The 20,589-nt window shown below is 38.9% G+C and overlaps 2 protein-coding genes and 1 pseudogene across 2 annotated transcripts in view; all 3 read left to right on the plus strand.

Moving 5' to 3' along the window:
• The window catches only part of LOC145481300 (uncharacterized), a 172,621-nt gene that overhangs the window by 60,460 nt on the left and 91,572 nt on the right, over positions 1-20,589 (plus strand). Inside the window, exons 13-19 of the mRNA XM_081459765.1 lie at positions 5,344-5,399; positions 6,575-6,667; positions 7,726-7,851; positions 8,096-8,225; positions 9,039-9,109; positions 9,728-9,831; positions 10,408-10,575. Of these exons, the coding sequence (XP_081315891.1) occupies positions 5,344-5,399; positions 6,575-6,667; positions 7,726-7,851; positions 8,096-8,225; positions 9,039-9,109; positions 9,728-9,831; positions 10,408-10,575 (748 nt within the window). The remainder of the gene's footprint in view (positions 1-5,343; positions 5,400-6,574; positions 6,668-7,725; positions 7,852-8,095; positions 8,226-9,038; positions 9,110-9,727; positions 9,832-10,407; positions 10,576-20,589) is intronic.
• On the plus strand, positions 13,591-15,879 carry LOC145464464 (uncharacterized; annotated as a pseudogene).
• LOC145482130 (mitogen-activated protein kinase kinase kinase 2-like) overlaps positions 16,736-20,589 on the plus strand; it is a 16,655-nt gene continuing 12,801 nt past the window's right edge. The window contains exon 1 of the mRNA XM_081460735.1: positions 16,736-17,023. The gene's annotated coding sequence lies outside the window, so the exon portion shown is untranslated. The remainder of the gene's footprint in view (positions 17,024-20,589) is intronic.

Genomic DNA, 20,589 nt, shown 5'->3' on the forward strand with positions numbered 1-20,589 from the left:
CAAGTTATTCGGTCTTATGTAAAATGGTGTGGCCAGGAGCCATAATCGGGGACGGAGACTGTAAGCGCGCGCTATTTCTAGTATTGGGGCTGTCCCTATGATATGGGACAGTTTTTCTATTTTTAGAACAAATTGAACCATCATGTGTGGCACACGCGCGTACGCGCTGCGAGGATTTTTGCAGATGTAGCGTGGGGAAATGGCGTCCGAAATTCCCGAAATGTTTGATGTTTTTGGCCCACAACTCAATACGTTCATGTCTGTTGGAATTTTACTCCAGTATTTTCGTCGTAAGCTGCTTCAGTTTGAGTGAAGTAAGACAGTGTCGAAGTTAGCTATGTCCTGCTTTATATCACTGACCAAGTTGTGTTTCGTTGCTTCTTTTACAAGAGCTCCGCATTACTCCACCGTAAGTTTCACATATGTTAAATATTAACAGCTTTTCCATAACACAGCAAAAAACTAGTTGGATATTTTTTGATATAGCAGCGTTTCAGGACTTCAAAGTTTCCCTCCTCTTGCCACACGCTTGCGGGGATCTCGCCAGAATCTAAGAAGTTAAAATAATAATAATAATAATTGCAAGTTTGAGTTTCGCCTGAATTGTAAGCAACGCTTGATGTTTTATCAAGGCCCAATAAGTGACAATAAGTTCATGTCTGTAGATGCTGCTCAGTTTTTTTTGTGTAAAAATCCAATGAATTGTCTGTTGTCGATGAATAAGAGCGCCCGCCAATGCGTGTTTTTACAGTCAGTAAAACATGACAAATTGGATTTCCGCACTTTCGTGTGAAAACGTACATCGAACTCATATAACATCTCTAGTTTTGAAATATGTTCAAGGTTGACAAATGTTTGGAAACATATATATATATTAAAAGCTTATCTAAAGATATGTGAATATGTAGGGGTCACTCCACCCCCACACAGTCAGTCACAGTCAGTCACGTGATATGTAGAAACTAGTCGACCACGAGGTGGAGAGACCAAAAAGAAAATAAAACGGTTGGACAAGTCTACGTTTTGATCTTGCCTTATTCTTTTGTGGCAACGAGGGCCAACAAATACAGCAGAAATAATCAGCAAAGTTATGATGAAGCTTTCTTTAACCAACTCGAACAACAATTTCGATTTTTTTGGTCGAGTTATCAAAACTACTTCTCTATTTTATTTTCGCAGTGTAAAATTTCACTATGTTAAAGAAACACATATGATGTTAGTAGTCTTTTGGCGTTGATGAAAATTGTTACAGCATCTCAGCACAAAAGATAACGAAAGAAATCTTTCTAAAGATTTGTTGACTATTGAAAACACCGACTGGGACTTAAAGTGCATGCGCTGCAATATGCAAATGAGCTACTTGTCCGCGTCAGACTTTTCTTTCAAAAACTTTTGCAAACTCGCCGAGCAAGCAGAAACAATAAGAAACTATCAAAAACAGTTTTTGGTTAGATTTGAGAAACTTGCAAATTAACTCGATACCAGAGTAGATTGTTTTCCTACATAAGTTAACTTTTCTTTACAGAGCAAACGTAAAATCGCGTACAACTAGCGAGAGCAGATATTATTCATTCACAGCGCGAAATTGAAGCTTTGGACCCTGAAAAACTCACCTTTTCCATTAGCTCAGAGCATAAAACTACATGTAAGCACCCTGGTTCTTATCCCTGCCTTATTCAACGCCATCGCTGTGAAAAATCCACAGGAGAATCTCGTATCTCTCACCATTTGATCACACAACGTGACAACATCCACACGAGAACCCACGACATGTGCGTGGATCCACGCGGATATATGACGTCAGGATGGCGCAATTTGTTCTAAAAATAGAAACATTGTGCTATATCATAGGTGCGCGCGGATCCCAAGACTTACGGTCTCCGTCCTCGATTATGGCCCCTGGTGTAGCGTTATTTCGTTGCTATGGTAACTCAGATCCTGGTTAAATGTACCCCTATTGAAACTTTCATCTTCCTCTAGCACACAGGTAACGTTTGATTTTCTGTCAGATTGATAATGCTGTTCTAGTGGCTCAAAGTTGAAAGGTATCGTTACTGAAAAATTGGATCGAGCCACCATAAGGTAAATGGAACAATTCGAACTGGGAGCACTTAAAAATATTCATTTTCATTTTTATGATACAATGTGAGTGCGATCTGGTGAATTTCAAATCACAATCTGGGCTGAAATGAAATGAAAATGACACATAACAGTCTGATGCTTTAACATTCAATCAATCTATCAATCGAAATTACTACCCGTTCTTTGGGTTACGATATCAATGGGCCGGCATTAGTAACTCGGACGTCTTTCTATGAAGCAAGCGACCGACAGAAGCTGGCTAAAATTCAAGGTAACTTTCAGGACACTTGTTCAGAACCCTTTCCGCGTACGCGCATTCTGTTATGCGAAAACCAAGTTGACGCAACTTGCCTAGACATTTTTAGAGTGAGAAGTGGCCTGAATCTATTTCTTTGCGGGTTGGGTACATTTTTTAGTTGCGTTTTTTGGCGGGAAAAACTTAACTGATTTCTTCGATTATTGGCGTCCGAAATAAAGACCGTTTGAATTTTAAGGGGATCTCATTTATTGCTCTATTTCATCATATTTTTCAAACTTCATTTAGATAAATACTACCCATTATTTTGGATTTGGACGGCAGTTTTGTCGTCCCATATCTTTACTTTTGTGCCTGCAAGCTTCAAGGCAAGAGATTTTCTGCATTGATAAACAGAAAACACGTCAGACGAACACATAAAAAAGTTAGTTTTAACTTGTATGCAGTAGAAAATATTCCGTTTCTTATTGAGCCGTGTTTGTCATAGGTTTCTGATTGCTCACTTTCTTTCAATAAAACTTTGGGTAACTTCAACCTTTCAGATGGCGGATAGCCTGGTGACACTGCTGTAGAAGGCACAAGTGTAATAACTGGTCACAAATGTAATAAAGTCACATGTGTAATAAGGTTTGGTCACAAATGTAAAAAGGGTTCACTAAGGTCTGAGTCGTCATATCATCGAGGCTCGAATAGAAAAGAGAAACCTTAAAACCCAGACATACAGAGTTGCGTACACTTCCCCGGTCACAGGAAAAAGCGAAAAGAAGTGGCTGCCCGTGGATGACATCACAAGTCTCAACCTCCGGGAGGAAAAATGTAAACAAAAGGCTGCTAAGTTATCCAAACGGAAAAAAAAACCCTGCACCGCGCAAAGTTTAATTTGGTAATGAGTCATGAAGATTACACCAAGATAATAGAACATCAGGGTTTTCAAGTTGTATATAATCCAGGAGATGGCAACTGCCAATTTGCTGCTCTAGCCCACCAGTTAAATACACTAGGTATTTTCAGATCTCCCGAAACTGTGCGTAAAGAAATAATGGACTATTTGCGAAATAACCCAGTTGATAACGATGGCTTCCCACTTTTACTACACTTAGTAGACTCTGAGTTTCCATCCTGGCAGGAATATCTTCAATATATGGCGAGAAAGAACACATTTGGCGATCAGTTAACATTGTTTGCAGCAGCAAATCTATACAACATCGATATCCAGATTGTATCTACACTCGGGGTTGGGGCACAACATGTATTCCATCCATCATCGAGCATCCCTCTTGCTACCGTTTATCTCGGCCATTTTGCCAGAAATCATGGGGAACATTATGTGAGTCCGATACAAGAGTTCAATAGCGATACTAGTACCTCGGATGACCATACCGCCCATGCTGATGTTGACGCAGGTGGCGTTAATGATGATGTTGGTAACTTTAACAATGATGTAAGTGATGTTAACAATAATACAGGTGATGCTAACAATGACGCAGGTGACGTTCACAATGATGCAGGTGACTATCACGATGACGCAGGTGATGTTCACAATGACGCAGGTGTCATTGACGATGACGTAGGTAACGTTGACGACAGTACTCAGCCCTTCTTAAACAATGATCATGATGTACTTGAATTGATAATCAAACTTACTTTATCAACCTTTCCATTTATGAGAAGCAGCTTAAAACGTGTCAACAGATTTTCCAAAGTGACCGTGGACAATGTTCCTTGCCCCAGAGTGTATATACCTGAGCTGCCCGAGAGGAACAAGTGGTTATCAGCATCCGCAAAATCATCATGTTAAAAGGGAAATGCAGCGGCGCTGTTGCAGAACTTCGAGAGGAATTTAAGTCTCCTAGATGGCACCAAGCTTGGATAAAACTAGTTCCGTTAGAGTATGGTTGGTTCACCATAGCTGGCATTTATTGGAAGAATAGGCTAGTATAGACTGGCCTTTAATTAATAAGCTCATATGTTTCTGTAGAAACATGTGTGTTTCTGGTTTTTGTTAATTGTAAAGACATCAACAAATAACCTAAAAAGGACAAGACTTACTAGCAAAAGAAGAAACTTAGTAGTCGTATTGTAACTTGTGTTGTTTAAGTTGAATTTCAAGTTCAAATTATCACACTGGATCAATGGATTTTTTTCACTTCCTCAGTTGAGGACATTGACCATTTGAATAGTGTTCATGTTATTGCATTGACAATTATTCTTTCTTTTGTGAATCACTCAGATTAATATTGTACTGATGGTTTTGTTGTTGGCACTTAATGAAATTGAAGCGAATTAAACTTTAATTTAGATATACCTAATGACGCTATCAGTTGATAGCAGCACCTAATTTGTACAAAAGCTTTATAGTTAATTAATAAGTGCATTTAATGCATTAGATGATGCGTAAAATAACAAAACTAGAGCGATTTTGACTGATGACGACATCCACTTTGAATGGAAGGTACCTTTCATGTTTGTGCCTAAGTCTGAACCCTTATTACATTTGTGACCAAACCTTATTACACTTGTGACTTTATTACATTTGTGCCTTCTACAACACTCTTCCGCCATTTGTACGGCAGCTACCTCAATTACATTAGCGTGGTATTTTCAAAGTGAGTTAAATCAGCATTTTTGTGCAGCGAGTTATACGATTATGATTGCCACGAAACTTGCAGATACAAAACGTGATAGCTTTGAGGCTTATTTCATAAAGTAAGGGGGAATATTCCGATCGGATTTCAAAATTATAGGTTACTTTTGTAAAAAAAGGTTTTGAAATACTGATAATATCTCGAACGCTTTTACTCTCAAAACAAAAATAATTAAATGAGATTTCCTTCCAGCAAAGTCACACATTTTATAGGTGCTAAACATTAAATATAAAATATTTCCTACTAAAGTTCTTGACTTAAAATGAAACAGGCAACGTGCAAATAACTGGGCTCAGGCCACCGTAACTTACCGTTTCTCTCGAAATTTCATTGGTCAATTAACTTTCTAAACTTGTTTAGCACTGCCAGCCCTCTTCAGTCTTGGCGAATGTATTGGAGCAGGAGCTTTTGGTCAGGTACAGTTATATTTTTCTGTTATCCTTAAATTAAACTAAAATTTGCGAATAGCAACGCCCATAGAATCATGAAACTTGAAATATCACGTTACCCTTTACTCATCAGTATTAAGAACCCAGGAAGAATGAATGACAGAAGTAAAACAAGGCGGAACTACTCCAAGGTTTCTTACCCAAAGTACAACAACCGTGGAAATTCGTTTGACGAAGAGTGTTGACTTTTTCAACACCGGAGCTGTTCGTGAGATCAAGTATGAACTTTGCTAATTTGCCTAGGCCTTCGAGCTGTAGAATTTGTGGACCAACCCGTTCCGAAACCGCTCGACATCTTTGTATGTGAGACGAACGTTTAAGGCATGATTCTTTTCAAAGTTTCCTTCAAAACAAAATCACAGCATTTGCTGACGCAATTTTCATTCCCAGTTTCCACGTTCTCCGCTAGGAACGCCTAGCACTTTGACCCCCCATTTGTGGCCCAACAAAAATGGCCTGCATTTTCTGACTAGGGCTTTCTTACGGAAGCCCGAGTAATAATCCTATAGTTCATTCACGAAGATTGATTATTAGAAAAAACCTAAAATGAAAAATAAGCGCCCTATCGCTCAATCGAAGAAATGCAAACACCTGTTGGAGGGGAAAAAAGGAAACGGAATGATTTCTCTGAGTTTTTCACTCGAGATAAGACCAGAACACCATTTCGTCAAGTCTGGTGTATATGGTTTGCAATAGCATTTTAAAACAGCTTTGTTTTTGTTGTATTTTGACACGTTAAAACTTTACCTGCAATTTTCTCGAAAACACTCTCACAAAGTTGTTAAAATTTTGGGATCGCTAAGACCAGGGATACGTCAGAACATTGCTATGGTAGATCTTGGTGAAACGTGACCTCGTTTGAAACTTTTATGATCATCTTTCTCTAGCACACCAGTAACGTTCGCTTTTCTGTTGGATTGCATGATAATGATAGTGCTCTACTCGCTCAAAGTTGAACAGTATTGTTGCTTAAAACCATGACGTGGCAACTGTGAATACTCTCAGCCAACCTTCACGTTTGGTAAGTTTCAGATTGGACCAAAGCATTGAAGCAATTGTCTGAGAAACGCCAATCTCCTTCACAAAATTTGTTTTTAGAAAAAAAGAGCAGCTTTAACCCGTCTTTTTGCGATGTCTTTTAGGTGTTTAAGTGTCTTTTCTCGCATAAAGGCACTACAACTTTGCTGGCAGTGAAAAGAGTTAAAATGGAGCATCAATACACAAGAGTGAACGGGGTTAGTCTTGTAATAATTATACATAGAAGACATTAGTCTCTACATTTCCAGTGTTGTAGATTAAAATGGAGATTCATGTTTTTTATTTGTATTCCAAAGCGTTTTACCAGAAGGAGTCATTGTACTTCTTAAGGAAAAGATGTCTGTATTTAACAAATAAAGAAGCCTCGACCTCGACAAATAAAGAAGCCTTCTCTGTTCTGTTGTAAAGCCGGCAGGAAGCGATAGAGTACGAAGGAAGTGTAGGGGAAAATACGAGACGTAGTCGAGTGTTTATCCCTACTTCTTGAGTGCTCTACCGCTTCCTAAGTGCTTTACAACAGAACAGAGCACAGTCGAGCCTTCTTTATTTGTTTTATTATAAAGAATCTATTAATTTCCCCACGCATTCGGCTGAATTTTCAAACCAAACTTTATTTTCCAAACGAGTAAAAGAGGCGTCAGCGTGCTCTGTTCTCTGACAAAGAGAACGCTACTGTTGTTAACAATGATCTCCGTGCAGTCATATTTACTGCAGACAAATAGGACTTTTCCATTGCGTTTGTCTGAGTCACAGGGCATGTTTAATTTGGGTCAAATTTGTCAAAATTCCGAAGCAAAAATTTGAAAGCCAGCTTACTGTCACCAACCCGTGCTTTGCTCTCGATAAAGCATGCTGTTTCAGTCAATCAGAGGGCGCGTTATATGGAAACTTTATCATAAAGAATTTATTTAGGTGATCTACGTTTTGCAGTGTCAAATTTCCGCAATGAGCTTGTGGCCTACACTTTCCTTCACCAATATTCATGCCATTCAGCGCAAAGGACGTGAATGAAATTTCTGCAATGCTTAAAAAGTGGGCACTGAAAATGAAAAAAATATGGACGAAGACAAGTTTTGACAATTTTTTAGGTTATTCGGAAATGTGGACCCAGTAAGTTATCTATTTACTTGAAATTCAGACTCCTTCTCTGAGTGTGCATACACGTGCACTGTAAGCAATTTAACACAGAAAAAAGTGAAGTTACTACATGGCTCAGCATGGAACACTATTGACAATTATTTGGTTCTTCTTTCAGGAAGTAAAAGCTCTACAAAACGAAGTTAGTATTTTACAGAAAGATAAACATGAGAGAATCGTCTCATACTATGAAAGTGAGCAGCATGGCCCTTATCTTGATTTGCTTATGGAGTTCATGACTGGGGTAAGAGCTTAGATGCGACGTGTCCCTAGTTCCTCTGTCGACGTGTTATGGTTATTCCACATAGGCTTGCCGTACATGTACTAAAACTAACTAGCTTATTGTTTATCTTTGCTTCTAATCTGAAACGTAGTTCACTACGCATTTAAGATTCAGATTTTCAATGGAACAGTTGTTGCCATTTATAATAAGAATACTAAAAAATTCCAGATTAAAATCTAAGTAATGTTTTGGTGCTTTTCTCCAGGGATCATTGTCTGATCTCATAAAAAAGAGCGGATATCTTAGGGAAAAGGAATCAAGTTGGTACACAAAGCAAATGTTAGAAGGAGTGACCTTTTTGCATTTCCGGAATATAATACACGGATACATAAAGGGTATGTTTGCAGTATTCATGCTATTTTGCGGATACCGATGTGAAACACTTGGGTAGAAGATTCGAAAAGACACTGAACCAATAATTTCAACATAAAGCTAGGTTCATGACAGGGGGTTTACTGTGATAAAAATAGAATTACTTTCTTTCTCCCTTCATAGCTCTGAGACTTACCACAGTTTTGATGGAGTATAAGCGCCCAACTTTTAACTCTTTTGAAAGATGTTCCAAGAAGTTTCTAGTTCTTCTTCCTCTAATTACTGTTTGCTTAAATATTTTACCATATATGATATCTGACAATTAAAACCTTAATAAATAGCCAAAATGAACGACCGAGTGCTTAAGAATAGACTGGGAACCAGTGGGTCACGTATCCCTCAAAATCTATTTTAAATACCTTACCTCAAAATTTAAAGAATTAGAATTTGGCTGTGATTCAACGTTCATGCAAGTAAACGTTAAGTAAAATAAAAATCTGTGAGACAATTTTTTCGTAAGCTAAGAAAATGTTAATTTTGCCTATTTCAAAAATAACTCAAAATTTATCTTACAGATTTTTTTTTAACAGTTTTGGCTCTGAAAGTAGACGTAGAAGTAGAAGTAGTTCTTAGTTTCCTTTGTTAATTACAAGTAAAGAACTAAATGCATTAAGCAGCACTGAAGTTTCTTAAAACATGTAGTAACCCGTGGCAATTCAGTTCCTTTTCCTATCTGTGTTAGCGTGGTAGCTGCTTATGTGCTTTAATATTGCTGTAACCTAAGTGAAGGCTATTTTTGCTATGGACTCCAGAACTTCTGCATGTGTTATTTCTAGGATCAAATGTTCTTTTAGACGGCAACGGGAATGTGAAATTAGCTGACTTTGGGTTATCAAAAATAATTCAGGTAAATATAGTGAATTGTATGCAGTAATTAGACCCCTGTACTGTATTAGCCTTCGTCGGTCCAAACTTTACAATGGGTAATGTATATGGAGCCCGAAGTTTTTTGTTCTGTTTTTCTGCTTGCTGTTTTCGTTTTGACCGCGCGCAAAACACAATAGAAGTGTACTTCCGTCTGAGCAGCTAGCCTTTCAGTTTCGCAATTCAGGAATATTTACGCAGAGTGTATGAGCGCAAAACAAAACATTGCGCACGGGCGGGAACCTCTCAACATATTAACTGGTGGCACTTTTGTTAGCTCCTTTGAAGTTTGCCCGGCTTCATAACAATTTGGAGTCTCCCCTCATTAACTATGGTCAGTGTTGACAAGTCCTACCAAGAGCCGAACAGCTACCTTCTGCTGATAGGCCATGCCAGCGGAGTTGTTGCTGCTGCCAGCTGGAGTCATCAGTTGATAGGCGTAAAACGTCTGAGCGCAAAGACGCAGATTTGAATATAGAAAGAGTTGAATTCAGCCTTGTTAGTTTAGAAAACCTCTCGTCAGTATTGCATCTATTCCACGTGATACATGCCGCTTATTTTCGGAAAATAACCACTTTTCGTCACATTTTTTTTTTTCCAGAAAATTGGAAGTGAAACAGATTTGAAATCTGCTCGGGGTACTTTGTACTATATGGCACCAGAGATATCTTGGGGTCAAGGATATGGACGGGAAGCGGATATCTGGTAGGCTTAAAGGACAAACACTGCTTTTCCTTTTCTCGATATTCATTGGGCTGTCCACGAAGAAACAAACCCGGGAAAAGAAGATAGGTTTTGTGTATTCCTTGTCATGTAAGGTTTTGCTCGGAGCCATTTTAGCTTGCAACTTCGTTCCCAGAAGCCATCATTCTTTAAGTTAGCACTATAAATGTGGAACTCTGCGCGAAATCAAGAGCTGAACCCTGCAGCATTAGTCACAGTGGTTGCTCTCTTTACTCATGTTTAAAGACGATCATTAAATTTGGACCTTTACAAACAATCAAACCATAACACGAGTTGTGTTCAGTCACCATTAACCGAAAACGGGCATTGTCAGACCTGGGGAGCGTGATTGTTCTAGTTTTGGTGTGACCTCGCATGATGTATCAATCGCAAACTTTAATTTACTGTTTTGATGGCAATATAAGTTAGTTTAAGGTATGAGTCAATGGGTCGAAGCTGATTTTGTGAGCTCCCAGTAATTTGAAACTGTAACATTCGTCAAGGTATGCAAAATTCATGTTTTAACTTCAAAATGGGTGGCGTGTTTTTTTTTTTAAGGAGTGTCGGTTGTACAGTTATCGAAATGCTGACCGGAAAACCGCCTCTGAGTTATCTTCAAACAGAAGAGGCCAGGTTTAAAATTGCTTCAGGGCCCATCAATGTCATGACTCTGGTGCCGTGGAAATCACAAGATGCAAGAGCGTTTATTGTGGCTGCCTTGAAGTGGTTAGTAATTGTTAATAGCAGAGTTAAACAAGTGGTTATGTAGCTAAAGAATGTATAGAAAAAAACATTGCAAGCATATAAAAGGACGAGGGCAGGTGTCATTCAAGCGATGTTATTGGAGTGACATCACTACGATAAAGAGGCAGATGCGGTGATTAGAAATTTGGAAAGTGGATATAAGTGTTGTCCGAGCTTTAAAAATTGTGCTTACCGTAAGTGTAAGTCGTATTGTTGTTTTTGTAGGAATCCTGACCAACGACCATCGTCCCCTGAGTTGCAATGTTACGCGTTTGTTACAAAATGGTGAGTAAAAGTAACCAGTACTGGACCTACTGGAGAACAATTCAGGGAGTAATCGCACAATTAATTTTAAAATCGGACGAGCGCGCATAAAGCCAGGCATAAAGAAAGCTAAGAGCTTTGGCGCTATTTGAAAGTTTTATACTACACTGTTAATATCGAACGCTTAAAATTTCGGACGCTTAAAAATTTCGGACGGTTTTATTTTCGTCCGAAATTTTTTGCAAGTAGTGTAGGAGCACGTTTACTCTCTAAAAAATAAGGCACAGGCACTAATTAATCTTATAAATAATAAATTTCGGGATTAAAAGATTCATTTGAGGACTTTAAGTCCGATCTGTTTACGCGTTATTGTTTCGAGAAAAAAGACCGATTTTCTCGTTTTAAGAAATTGAAATCTCCTTGGTTTGAGGCAGCACGATTTCCGATTATTTTAGTACAACCCTGAAACTAGAAGCCAATTATGATGGTGTCCGCTATACTTTGACCAAAAGTCTTAAAGTCATGTAAAGTGATCAAAACGCGTACGCAATATCAGTCTTACAGTTTTAAACAATTTTGCTGATGAAATGCTTTTTTTCTAAGAGCCCTGTCACTGTACTTGTTATAAATTCAACTGCTATCGTTGTAAAATGAAACTTACCATCAAAGGTCAAGGGACTACCTACAACTGACTTAACGGTTGTTTCTCTCTCTCTCTCTCTCTCTCTCTCTCTCTCTCTCTCTCTCTCTCTCTCTCTCTCTCTCTCTCTCTCTCTTTTTTTTTCTTGGAAATGAAAATTTGCCTCTGAGTAGAAGCTCATAAACCTATTTGATAATAGGTCTTGGCCCATGATATTAATGAACTTAACTTAGTCTATTTTGTTGTTTTCGTAGGGTGGATTACAACGGTCAAGTGGTGTACAATGATCAAGTGTCTTACCAAAACAATCTTGATTACAGCGCAAATTTCCCCAACTTGCCACTTAAGTAAACGAACTTAAAATGGCCGGTTCATTTGTGTGCAGTTAAGCAACAACTAGCTAGTGTAAAATGAAACTCAACATTAGTTGTCAAGGGATTTTTTAAGCTTATTAAGTTGATATGAAATAGACCCAAAAAGCTTTATTTACTATTTTTCAGGTTTTGATAGTTTTATTGTAGCTCTTGAACTTTAAACTAGTTATGGCAATATATAACATTTTCGTATGACGCTTTTTATAAAATGCAATTGGCAATTTAACAAATTCAAGTATTTTCTGATTAAGTTGTACATCAGAAACCCACTCTTGCATAATATAGTGGTTTAAGGCCGTGTGTAATTTAAATGTCTTTTGACAACGTCGCCTCAAAATCATATAGAGGCGGGTTGGCAACAGTTTACAACATTTTCTAAGACTTAGATTTTGATGGATCATTACAACCAATCTTTATCAGTTGATGCCACAAATATTGTATGAAAAAACTGCCCAATCATTGGTAAACAAGGTGGTATCATTTCAGTGCCAAAAAAAGGCTAATTTCTTAAATGTTTCATTTAAGGTGGCTCTGAACCCACACTACATATATTTTTTTTTAACTTTGCAAAAAGTTGCATCTTATCATGCTTATCACAATTCGATAACAAAAAATGGGGTCACCGAAATCGTTTTTGAGTTATGAGCACTTAAAGCTAAAATTAAGGGTGTTTTTAACAGGTCATACTGTTGCTATGGTAACCTATTATGCCATAAGGGTCACTGTAATTACTTTACCAATGGCTGGGCATTTACGTGATACCAATATTGTAATCTCTGTCACGTGATAAACATAGGCAATATTCATCCGTCAAAGTACAGCTGTTGGAAACGTGCTGGACACTGTTCCCCGCCTCCTTAAATATTCATCGCCACAAAAAAGGTCAAAAAGGATGTTGCCGTCAATTTTTAATTATTACTTACTTATTCTGGCAAAAAAGCAACTTTATTCTAATTATTTTCAAGTAAAATTCGATTTCCTGGTATATAGCTCTTAAGTTTTATATATCTTATTCGTGTTTGTATTGATTTTGTAGTTAGATAGATATTTTTATAGTAGCCTACTCATCAAATAAAGTATGTGTGAATGTGTATGTAAGGTCTTCTTCAGCTCTCGCTGAAACTTCACTTTGCTGGCTGTGAAGCTTCCTTTATTTAAACCATCCCCCAACCATCCCAGCGCTAACTGTCCACAGAAGCAGAAAAAAATTATGAAAGACTAGTAGTTTAGCTCCGCCACTGTTCCTTTTAAATTTATTCCCCCTTCCTCGTCATTTTTTCCCCACCTTGCCCCCTAAAATGTATTGGAGGGAAACAAGTTTACCCTTAGCTAAATATAGGTCACTCATGGCACTGACGTATCTTAACGAAAAGCCGATGTCTAGTTAGGCTGAATTATGCTCATTCAAACGGAACCCATAAATGTCTACCTTATTACCAAACTTTCTCTTTTCCATGGAACACTAACAATTATAGATTGGAACTGTCAGAGTGAAGACCTTTGAAATAGTCGCTCAAATAACTGCTTCGATTAGCTTGAGACATGAAAAAAACTAAAATTAGCGTCAAAAAGCTAAACCGACCACATCTTTTACGATTTTCTTTTGGTTTGATCACGCATGCGATTTGTCAGTAGTGGTTTAAAAACAAAATTGCACGTGCTTAGCTTGAGGCGTTTGGATTTGCTGGTACGGTGATATTTTTAGCCTGACTACAGTGATTCAATTCCCAGGTTATAACATTCTGTGGTTATCCAACTACCACTCCATTTCCTTGTGTCCGAGAATAAAAAAAAACATTTTGTCATTCCGGAAAAATACGACTTTTCGCAATGGCAATGAACCACTGAAATCACAAACTAGACACAACTGACACTCCGTCCACACTACACTGGAGAAATTTGAAAACGGCGTTTTCACTCTGAACACATATCAAATGTTTCCCGTCCACACTAGTCTTAAGGCATTTGGAAAAGCAACAATTATCGGTCATTTTGGATTTGAGTTTGAGGAAAACTAGTTCATGAAAATATTACGATTATCGTGACGCCATCGTTTTCGAAAAGATCCGTTTTTAACATGTCTGCCGTCCACACTAAAAAGCAAAGTCGACGTTTTCAAGTTCCTCCGGTTTGAAGAGCGTTTTCGAAAAGTTCCGTTTTCGTGACGGATTAGTGTGAACGGTAGGCCTAACCGCAGAAATAACGCAGCGTTTTCACGCCACTCCGAGCAGCGGTGGAATATGATAACGCTGCTGCCGTAAAATGGCTTTGTTGTCATAGAGCTAACGTCAATAACAGAGACACCGTGTGGAGTACCAAGGCAGATGGCATCACTTCCGGTACTTTCATTGCTAGTTCGTGTCGAGTCCCCTGCATGACGCCTTTAAACTTCGTCCAATCTGCTGCGTGCGCTAAAATTCTTCTGTAACATGGAGCCGACATCTGCGCGCAAGACTGTATGGGAAAGACACCTGTAGCCATGACAACGGTCAACGGTCGTCTCGACGTTTTGGAAGCACTGTGTCATCATGGAGCACCCCTTAATTTAGCGAGTAGTTGGGGAGCAACACCGCTGATGTATGCTCAATACGGGCGCAGCAAGACCGAGCGACTGTCAGCCACTGAAATACTGTGTCGTGCAGGAGCTGACGTGTATTTGCAAGATAGACATGGAAGAACAGCCTTACACCTGGCTAAAGATGTAGAGTGTGTGTGCTTGATTCTATCATATCATGGCGATCCCAGTATTGAGACAGTATTCGGTAAAATAGCGCTTATCACTGTGGCTGAAAACCAAAGATGGGACATTTCCCGCGTTTTATATGATGCCCAGGCTGCCTTGAGTCTTGGGGGACTGGGTCGAGGATCTCCTCTGTTTTGGTCACTATCACGTGACCATCATGCCTGGCTCGTCAAATGTTCAAGGAATGTAGGGATCTAAGTCATCTTTGCCGGTGTGTGATACGCAAGCAGCTTAAGACGAGGTGTAAAAATCTTTCTGAAGGAAGCTGTCAGCTTCCTTTACCAACCAAATTGAAAACTTACGTTTCTTTCTCTTTAAATAACTAATCACTGGTAATGCTGAATCATGCCCCAATTTCCATTTTTGGTTTTGTAATACATTAGTTACAATTGTTTATTCAAGTCTATCAATGCGAAGAAAGTAAGTTAAGAAAAAATAAAGTCCACGGCAAACGAACACGAGCTTCCACACTGTCGAATAACGAGAGAACATCTCGATGCTGACAATACATTTAAGTATTCACGTGCAGATTAAAATTTGCAAGCGAACCAGAGTCGTTGGAAACACATGCGCCCTACCCCGTTAGGTGTTTTTTTTTTTTTTTTTTTAATCTGGTACCCAGTGCTGACCGTGCTGATATCGTCTATTTTGTTTTTAATGGCAGGAATTTCAAGCTAGTGCTTCGTTTGTGGAGTTCTTTATTCCCTAAAGAGACAAGGTATGTGCAGTTTCATTTTACAAAAAAGTCGTTACATCATTGGACTATAAAGGAGACGAAGTACATTGACAGTGGTTGACGATTTTGTGCTAGAATGCGAGCAATTTCCAAAGCGAGTCGAGCGCTGCAGGACACTAAAACCTCGTGCTTTTTTACCTTGCTACTCTACAAAACACGACAGAACATGTTACCAAAACTCGTTCAATTTAATAAGAAACACAACGGAACGATAAAATGCAACACCAGATATTGTTTTGTGAACCTTATTCAGTTGCGATTTTGCTATTATTTATCGGCAGAAAGTCGCAGTTCTGAACTCCATACAAACTCTTGCATTTTTAAAATGTCATCAATATGTAAATATGCTGCTCGGGTTGCAAGCGTGCATTATGATTCGATGGATGCCCGTGCAAATGTTGTCACTACTTACGTAAACGTTCACTCGCTCAAGGTAAGTAAAATCTGTATGATGGCTAATTTGAAAAAATGCGGAGGGACAGTTAAGGTTTTACCACGTTTTTTTCATTTTATTATCTCTTTTAGCTAATTTCAAATCCCACATGGCATTAAAGAACAATGAAAACGTAGTATAGTCAAGGAAAACATTCTCTGGGATAGACATGAACAATTACTGGTCAAACCCTGTGGTGATTCTTGTCTCAAGTTATACGTGAATTGGCTAAAACTGCACTTAGCTGCCCCTACAACAATAGCATTTCTTTTATTTTTATTCTGGTTGAGATGAATCAACTTTTACTTCCCAGCAAATTTTAGTGTAATTTTAGTGTGTCAGCTAGCTGACACACCACCCTAATTTACACCTACTAAACACATTTGGAGGTGTGGTTGCAAGGCCATATCTAAATCTTCAGTGGGGAAGAAGAGGGGAATGGGTGGCTGAGTGTGGCCTCAGAGCCATCCAAGGTCATATACAAGACTTTAAAAGTGAAGAGGGGGTGAAAACAGCCAGATGGGTGTGGTTCAAGGACCGCATCTTCGCATTTTCAGAGTTCTGGGAGAGGGTAGCACGTGTCTGGGAGGTATTGACATAATCCTGAGGAATTGAAGAGCCAGTAAGTACTCGCATAAACTCACTGAAATTACCCAAATTCCGGTTGAGGTTAAGATATTGACGCGTACGGTGAGTAACCTCTGGGTTTCCCAGCCAGCAAAATATCGACTGGGAAAAGGGTATTTTAAGATACAGTTCCTTTGACTGACCCTTAACTTAAGACGTTTCATTACAATAAGATGAATTCTCTTGTACTCATAGTCACTTACAGGAAGCAGGAGGTTACTAGCATTTTTCGGTGAGGGTAAACTGACTTGTTCCTCTGCAACAAAGAGAACTTAATATTTAGGCTCTCATATGAATTTCATTTAAAATACCGTGGGAAGCTGTAGCAGACTCATTCTGAGCCTGCGAACAGGCTCACTTTGAACCGTGTTTTGAATCCCTGTTGACGAGTTTGATCGCGTGACTTTTCCTGATTGGAAACTGCGCATGTGCGTGCTACCCATGTCTTAACTCGTCCACTGACGTAATTTGCAAGTATTGCTTACCGAAGCTATTCCTACACTGTTTCGTGGCATTCGCGTTTTTATCCAGCGTAAAAGTTGTCATCCTTGCAAACAGCAACAGAGGGAGATTTATTCTGACGGTGGTGAAATCAATTAGCTCAATTTTGCGGGTAAGTGAGAAACCATTAAGTGGTAGCCAAACTCCGCAAAAAAAATGTCCGTGGTGTCGTCTCCTGCAACCTGCTAGTAAGCCATACCGGAGACGGTGTCCGCAAAATGCTACTACCTTTATTTCATTAGGACCCAATTTCCACTTACGACCGGCTTAGCAGGCATGCTAGATGTAAAAACCTGAAATAATGTGCGAATTCGGCCACGTTTACCAATATTAGGGAAGTATCTGTTCTGGCGAGGACATCGGGGGCATTTCGTGAACATTTGTAGACTCTTGTTTTGGGGTCGGTTTATAAACCGTTAAACGTATGATTCTAGAATCGTTTAACCGAAACTGGTAACGGCACTGGCAATTCAACTCAAACGTCGGTGAAATTTCTTATGGTGTACTGCTCGAGAGATTTGTTTGTTTGTCTGCATATAGGAAAGGGCTTCCGCTTAAGTTGGGACCCAATGAACTTTTGAACACTGTATAGCTGTCTTTCCGTCGAAAACGTGCAAGAGAACGATTTTAGTCAACTTCGCTCATACGGGCCCGTCCCTTTAACGATGCTAAAGTTGGCGCTCACTAACATTCGCTACATTAATCTGCGATCTGTTAACTCCATATGCGTATTGATATTAAGCAAATATTTCACCACAGTGATTCTAATTCTCTTGAAAACGAATACAAATAGGCCAAGCTCCGAAAAATATTCAATCAGTTTGGGTCTTGTCTTTTATAGCAATCAGCAGCTATCATTGAGTCTAGAGTTTGTTAAACTATATATGCTGTGAATATTATTCTTTGCTCTAGCTTCTGCGAGGCTTAATTGACTTGCAGATTTCGAAAGTCTGCCCGTCAAGATATGATGATGTTTAACATTTCTTTCTGAAATGTTTACACTTGTTTCAGCCACACTAACGAAGCGGTGAAATCTGCAGGGTAATTTTGATTTCGTTCTTAATTTCAACTAGACGCTTGCTGCGTGTACCCAGGCAGTCGTTGTACTGAGAAGCACTAGCTATATTGCAATTGAGCTAAATGTTCTGCATTTGAAGTTGCACGAAATTCAATCGAATCCATGTGCTCAAGCTATTCTGCCTTTGATTGCATTTCTTGGAATCGATCAATAGCTTATCACTAGTTTGCAGGTCTTTAGGGAGTTAAGTGAGTCAAGGTCTTTATATCAGCCTATGAACGTTTCAGTCTATTTTCCTTAGCCTTTGTCGTTGTTGTTGCTGCTGCTGTTGTTGATGTTGTTGCTTTTGCGTTTCCCAAGCAAGCGAGACATTTTGAATTTCAGAGTTATGGCGGTGCGTGACATTGAGCTACGAACGCGTTTGTCGAAAAAGATATACTTATCTCGTGATTTTTTAGCCCATTCAGGAGTTAAAGTATTAGGAAAAGTTCTTATGTAAATGGTTGTTTGCTCAATACAGATAGTCAGTCACCTAGATAGCCAAAGTGAGCTCCAGATGCTTAAACTATTTTCCGGCAGCAATGTTGGTTTACCGCGGAGGTACACCAACATGGCGGCTCCATACTGGGCTCTGTAAATTTGTGCAAAATATTTCGACGAATATCTGAGGTTTGGGAAAACGCGCAGACTTAAAAATTGCATAAGTGTCATTTTTATTAATCTCCTATAACATCACAATTTCTTGACTTTATCCAATAAATGGTTTTCGAATAATTTTTTTATTGCATTAGGATTATGTGACAGTGAAAGCCGAGAATTGTTTTGCTGGGGTCAACATACATTAGTTTCTTTCAGCTTAAATGTACAATAATTCGCTACATGGGTTTCATTCTCGTAAAGACACATAGCTCTGTTACAAGAAAATAACGAGAGAATATCGTTTAGTTCGAGATTTTAACTTTATTATAATTAACGAAGTTTCTCAGAACGTTTCACCTGGGTGTAATCGAACAGATACATTCGTAAACAAATTCTCTAACCTTTCTGCTCCTGTTGCTCAGACGTTCTTGAGTTCGTGCTGGGATTCTACTTGGTTCACGATCACGTCTAAAAATACGATGACGCTTCTGAGGATGCTTTTTATCAAGTTGAAGAGTTCATAGCCCCGGTTGATAGCTCCTTTGGTATAACGTGATTCTTGATAAATTCACTCAAAATGTTCGCTCGTAAATTGATCTCTCATAAGGCTTGCAGACCGACCCGTTCCGAAAACGCTTAACGTCCTTTAGTGTTGGTCTACCTCGAACGGTATGTTCGTTTGTATGTGTTTCATCGCCTAGAAATCATGGAATCCGTGATAACTTTTCACGTCGACAACTCCTGTAAATTCCATGTGCTGTACGCATGCACATGTGATGCATGCGCCTTAGAGACCAAGGCCGGGTTGTTCGAAAGCCGGTTAACGCTAAACCATGATTAAAAGTTAACCAAAGTAACGATTTTTCTTCTACATAAATACTTTTCACTGCTCATGTTTTGTGTAGTTAATCGGGCTTTGAACAACCCAGCCCAGACGGCGATTTGTGACTGAACGTGGGAAAACAAAAAAAAAAAAAAAAAAAAGGAAAAAAGAAGAAAGAAAAGAAAAAAAGTCGAAATTTAAACCCAGGCCTCACTGCCTGGGTAATTAGTCAACATTGATTAATTCAGATACTTCGTTATTTTGGGAAGGACACTTCACCGCTTTTAATGGTAATGCAGAAACAGTTTCGAAAACCAGAAAAATAAGTTAATCTCATAAGTATCAAATTGAATTCTTCATAGCCACTTAAACACGGGTAGATTTCTTTGTGAGCAGGTGATCTGCACTGAAAACGAGCGTTTGAAACAGTGTAAAGTCAAAGTAAAGCTTGAACAGACAATGCTTGAATGGTTTTGTATTTAGAAGTTTTTGCGTCATTTATTTTTTTTCATGATTGTTTGATTCCCCCCCCCCTCCCCCGACGACAAAACAACCGTTCGTTTTCTAACTTTCTTGAAAAAGCTGTGTATTGACTATGAAAACGAACTTTAGAACCAACAAGTACGTGATAGCCAAGCTACATGTAACCTCACCCCCGCTACCCCCGACCAATTCTTTTCTTTTTAACTTTCTATCTAGCTAGTAGCTTTCACCCACCCTCCTACCCCCTGCCAATTCTTTTCTTTTTAGCTTTCTAGCTAGCTTTTAGCTTTAACCCACCCCCACCCCTGCCAATTCTTTTCTTTTTAGCTTTCTTCGCTAGATGTTCTTTAATCAAAATAAATTTTGCTCAAGTCTAAAATGAAAAGCTCTGAAGTTGACATTTCCCCCAAAGGAAAATTGTGTGCATACACAGAAACTTAAGAAAACATGAAGCAGTTTTAGACTTGTTTTCCTCGATTTCGTGGGGCTGTATGGCTCTTTTGTTGTACTTTTCTGCCACAAAACGGACTTGTTGAGTGAGGCTTGCTAGTTTTGAAAATAATAATAAGAATCAAGGCACTAGCCTCGGTAAAAAGTTTGAATTTGTTTATTTATTTATTTCAAGTTTTCGTAATAGAATATGCATTAAAATATTGTTTCTGTAAAAAACATAGTCTGGACACGGCCGTGGAGGGTTTACGTTTGTTAGGTTTGG

The sequence above is a fragment of the Orbicella franksi genome, chromosome 1 (genome assembly GCF_964199315.1).
Source record: "Orbicella franksi chromosome 1, jaOrbFran1.1, whole genome shotgun sequence".
NCBI lineage: Eukaryota > Metazoa > Cnidaria > Anthozoa > Scleractinia > Merulinidae > Orbicella > Orbicella franksi.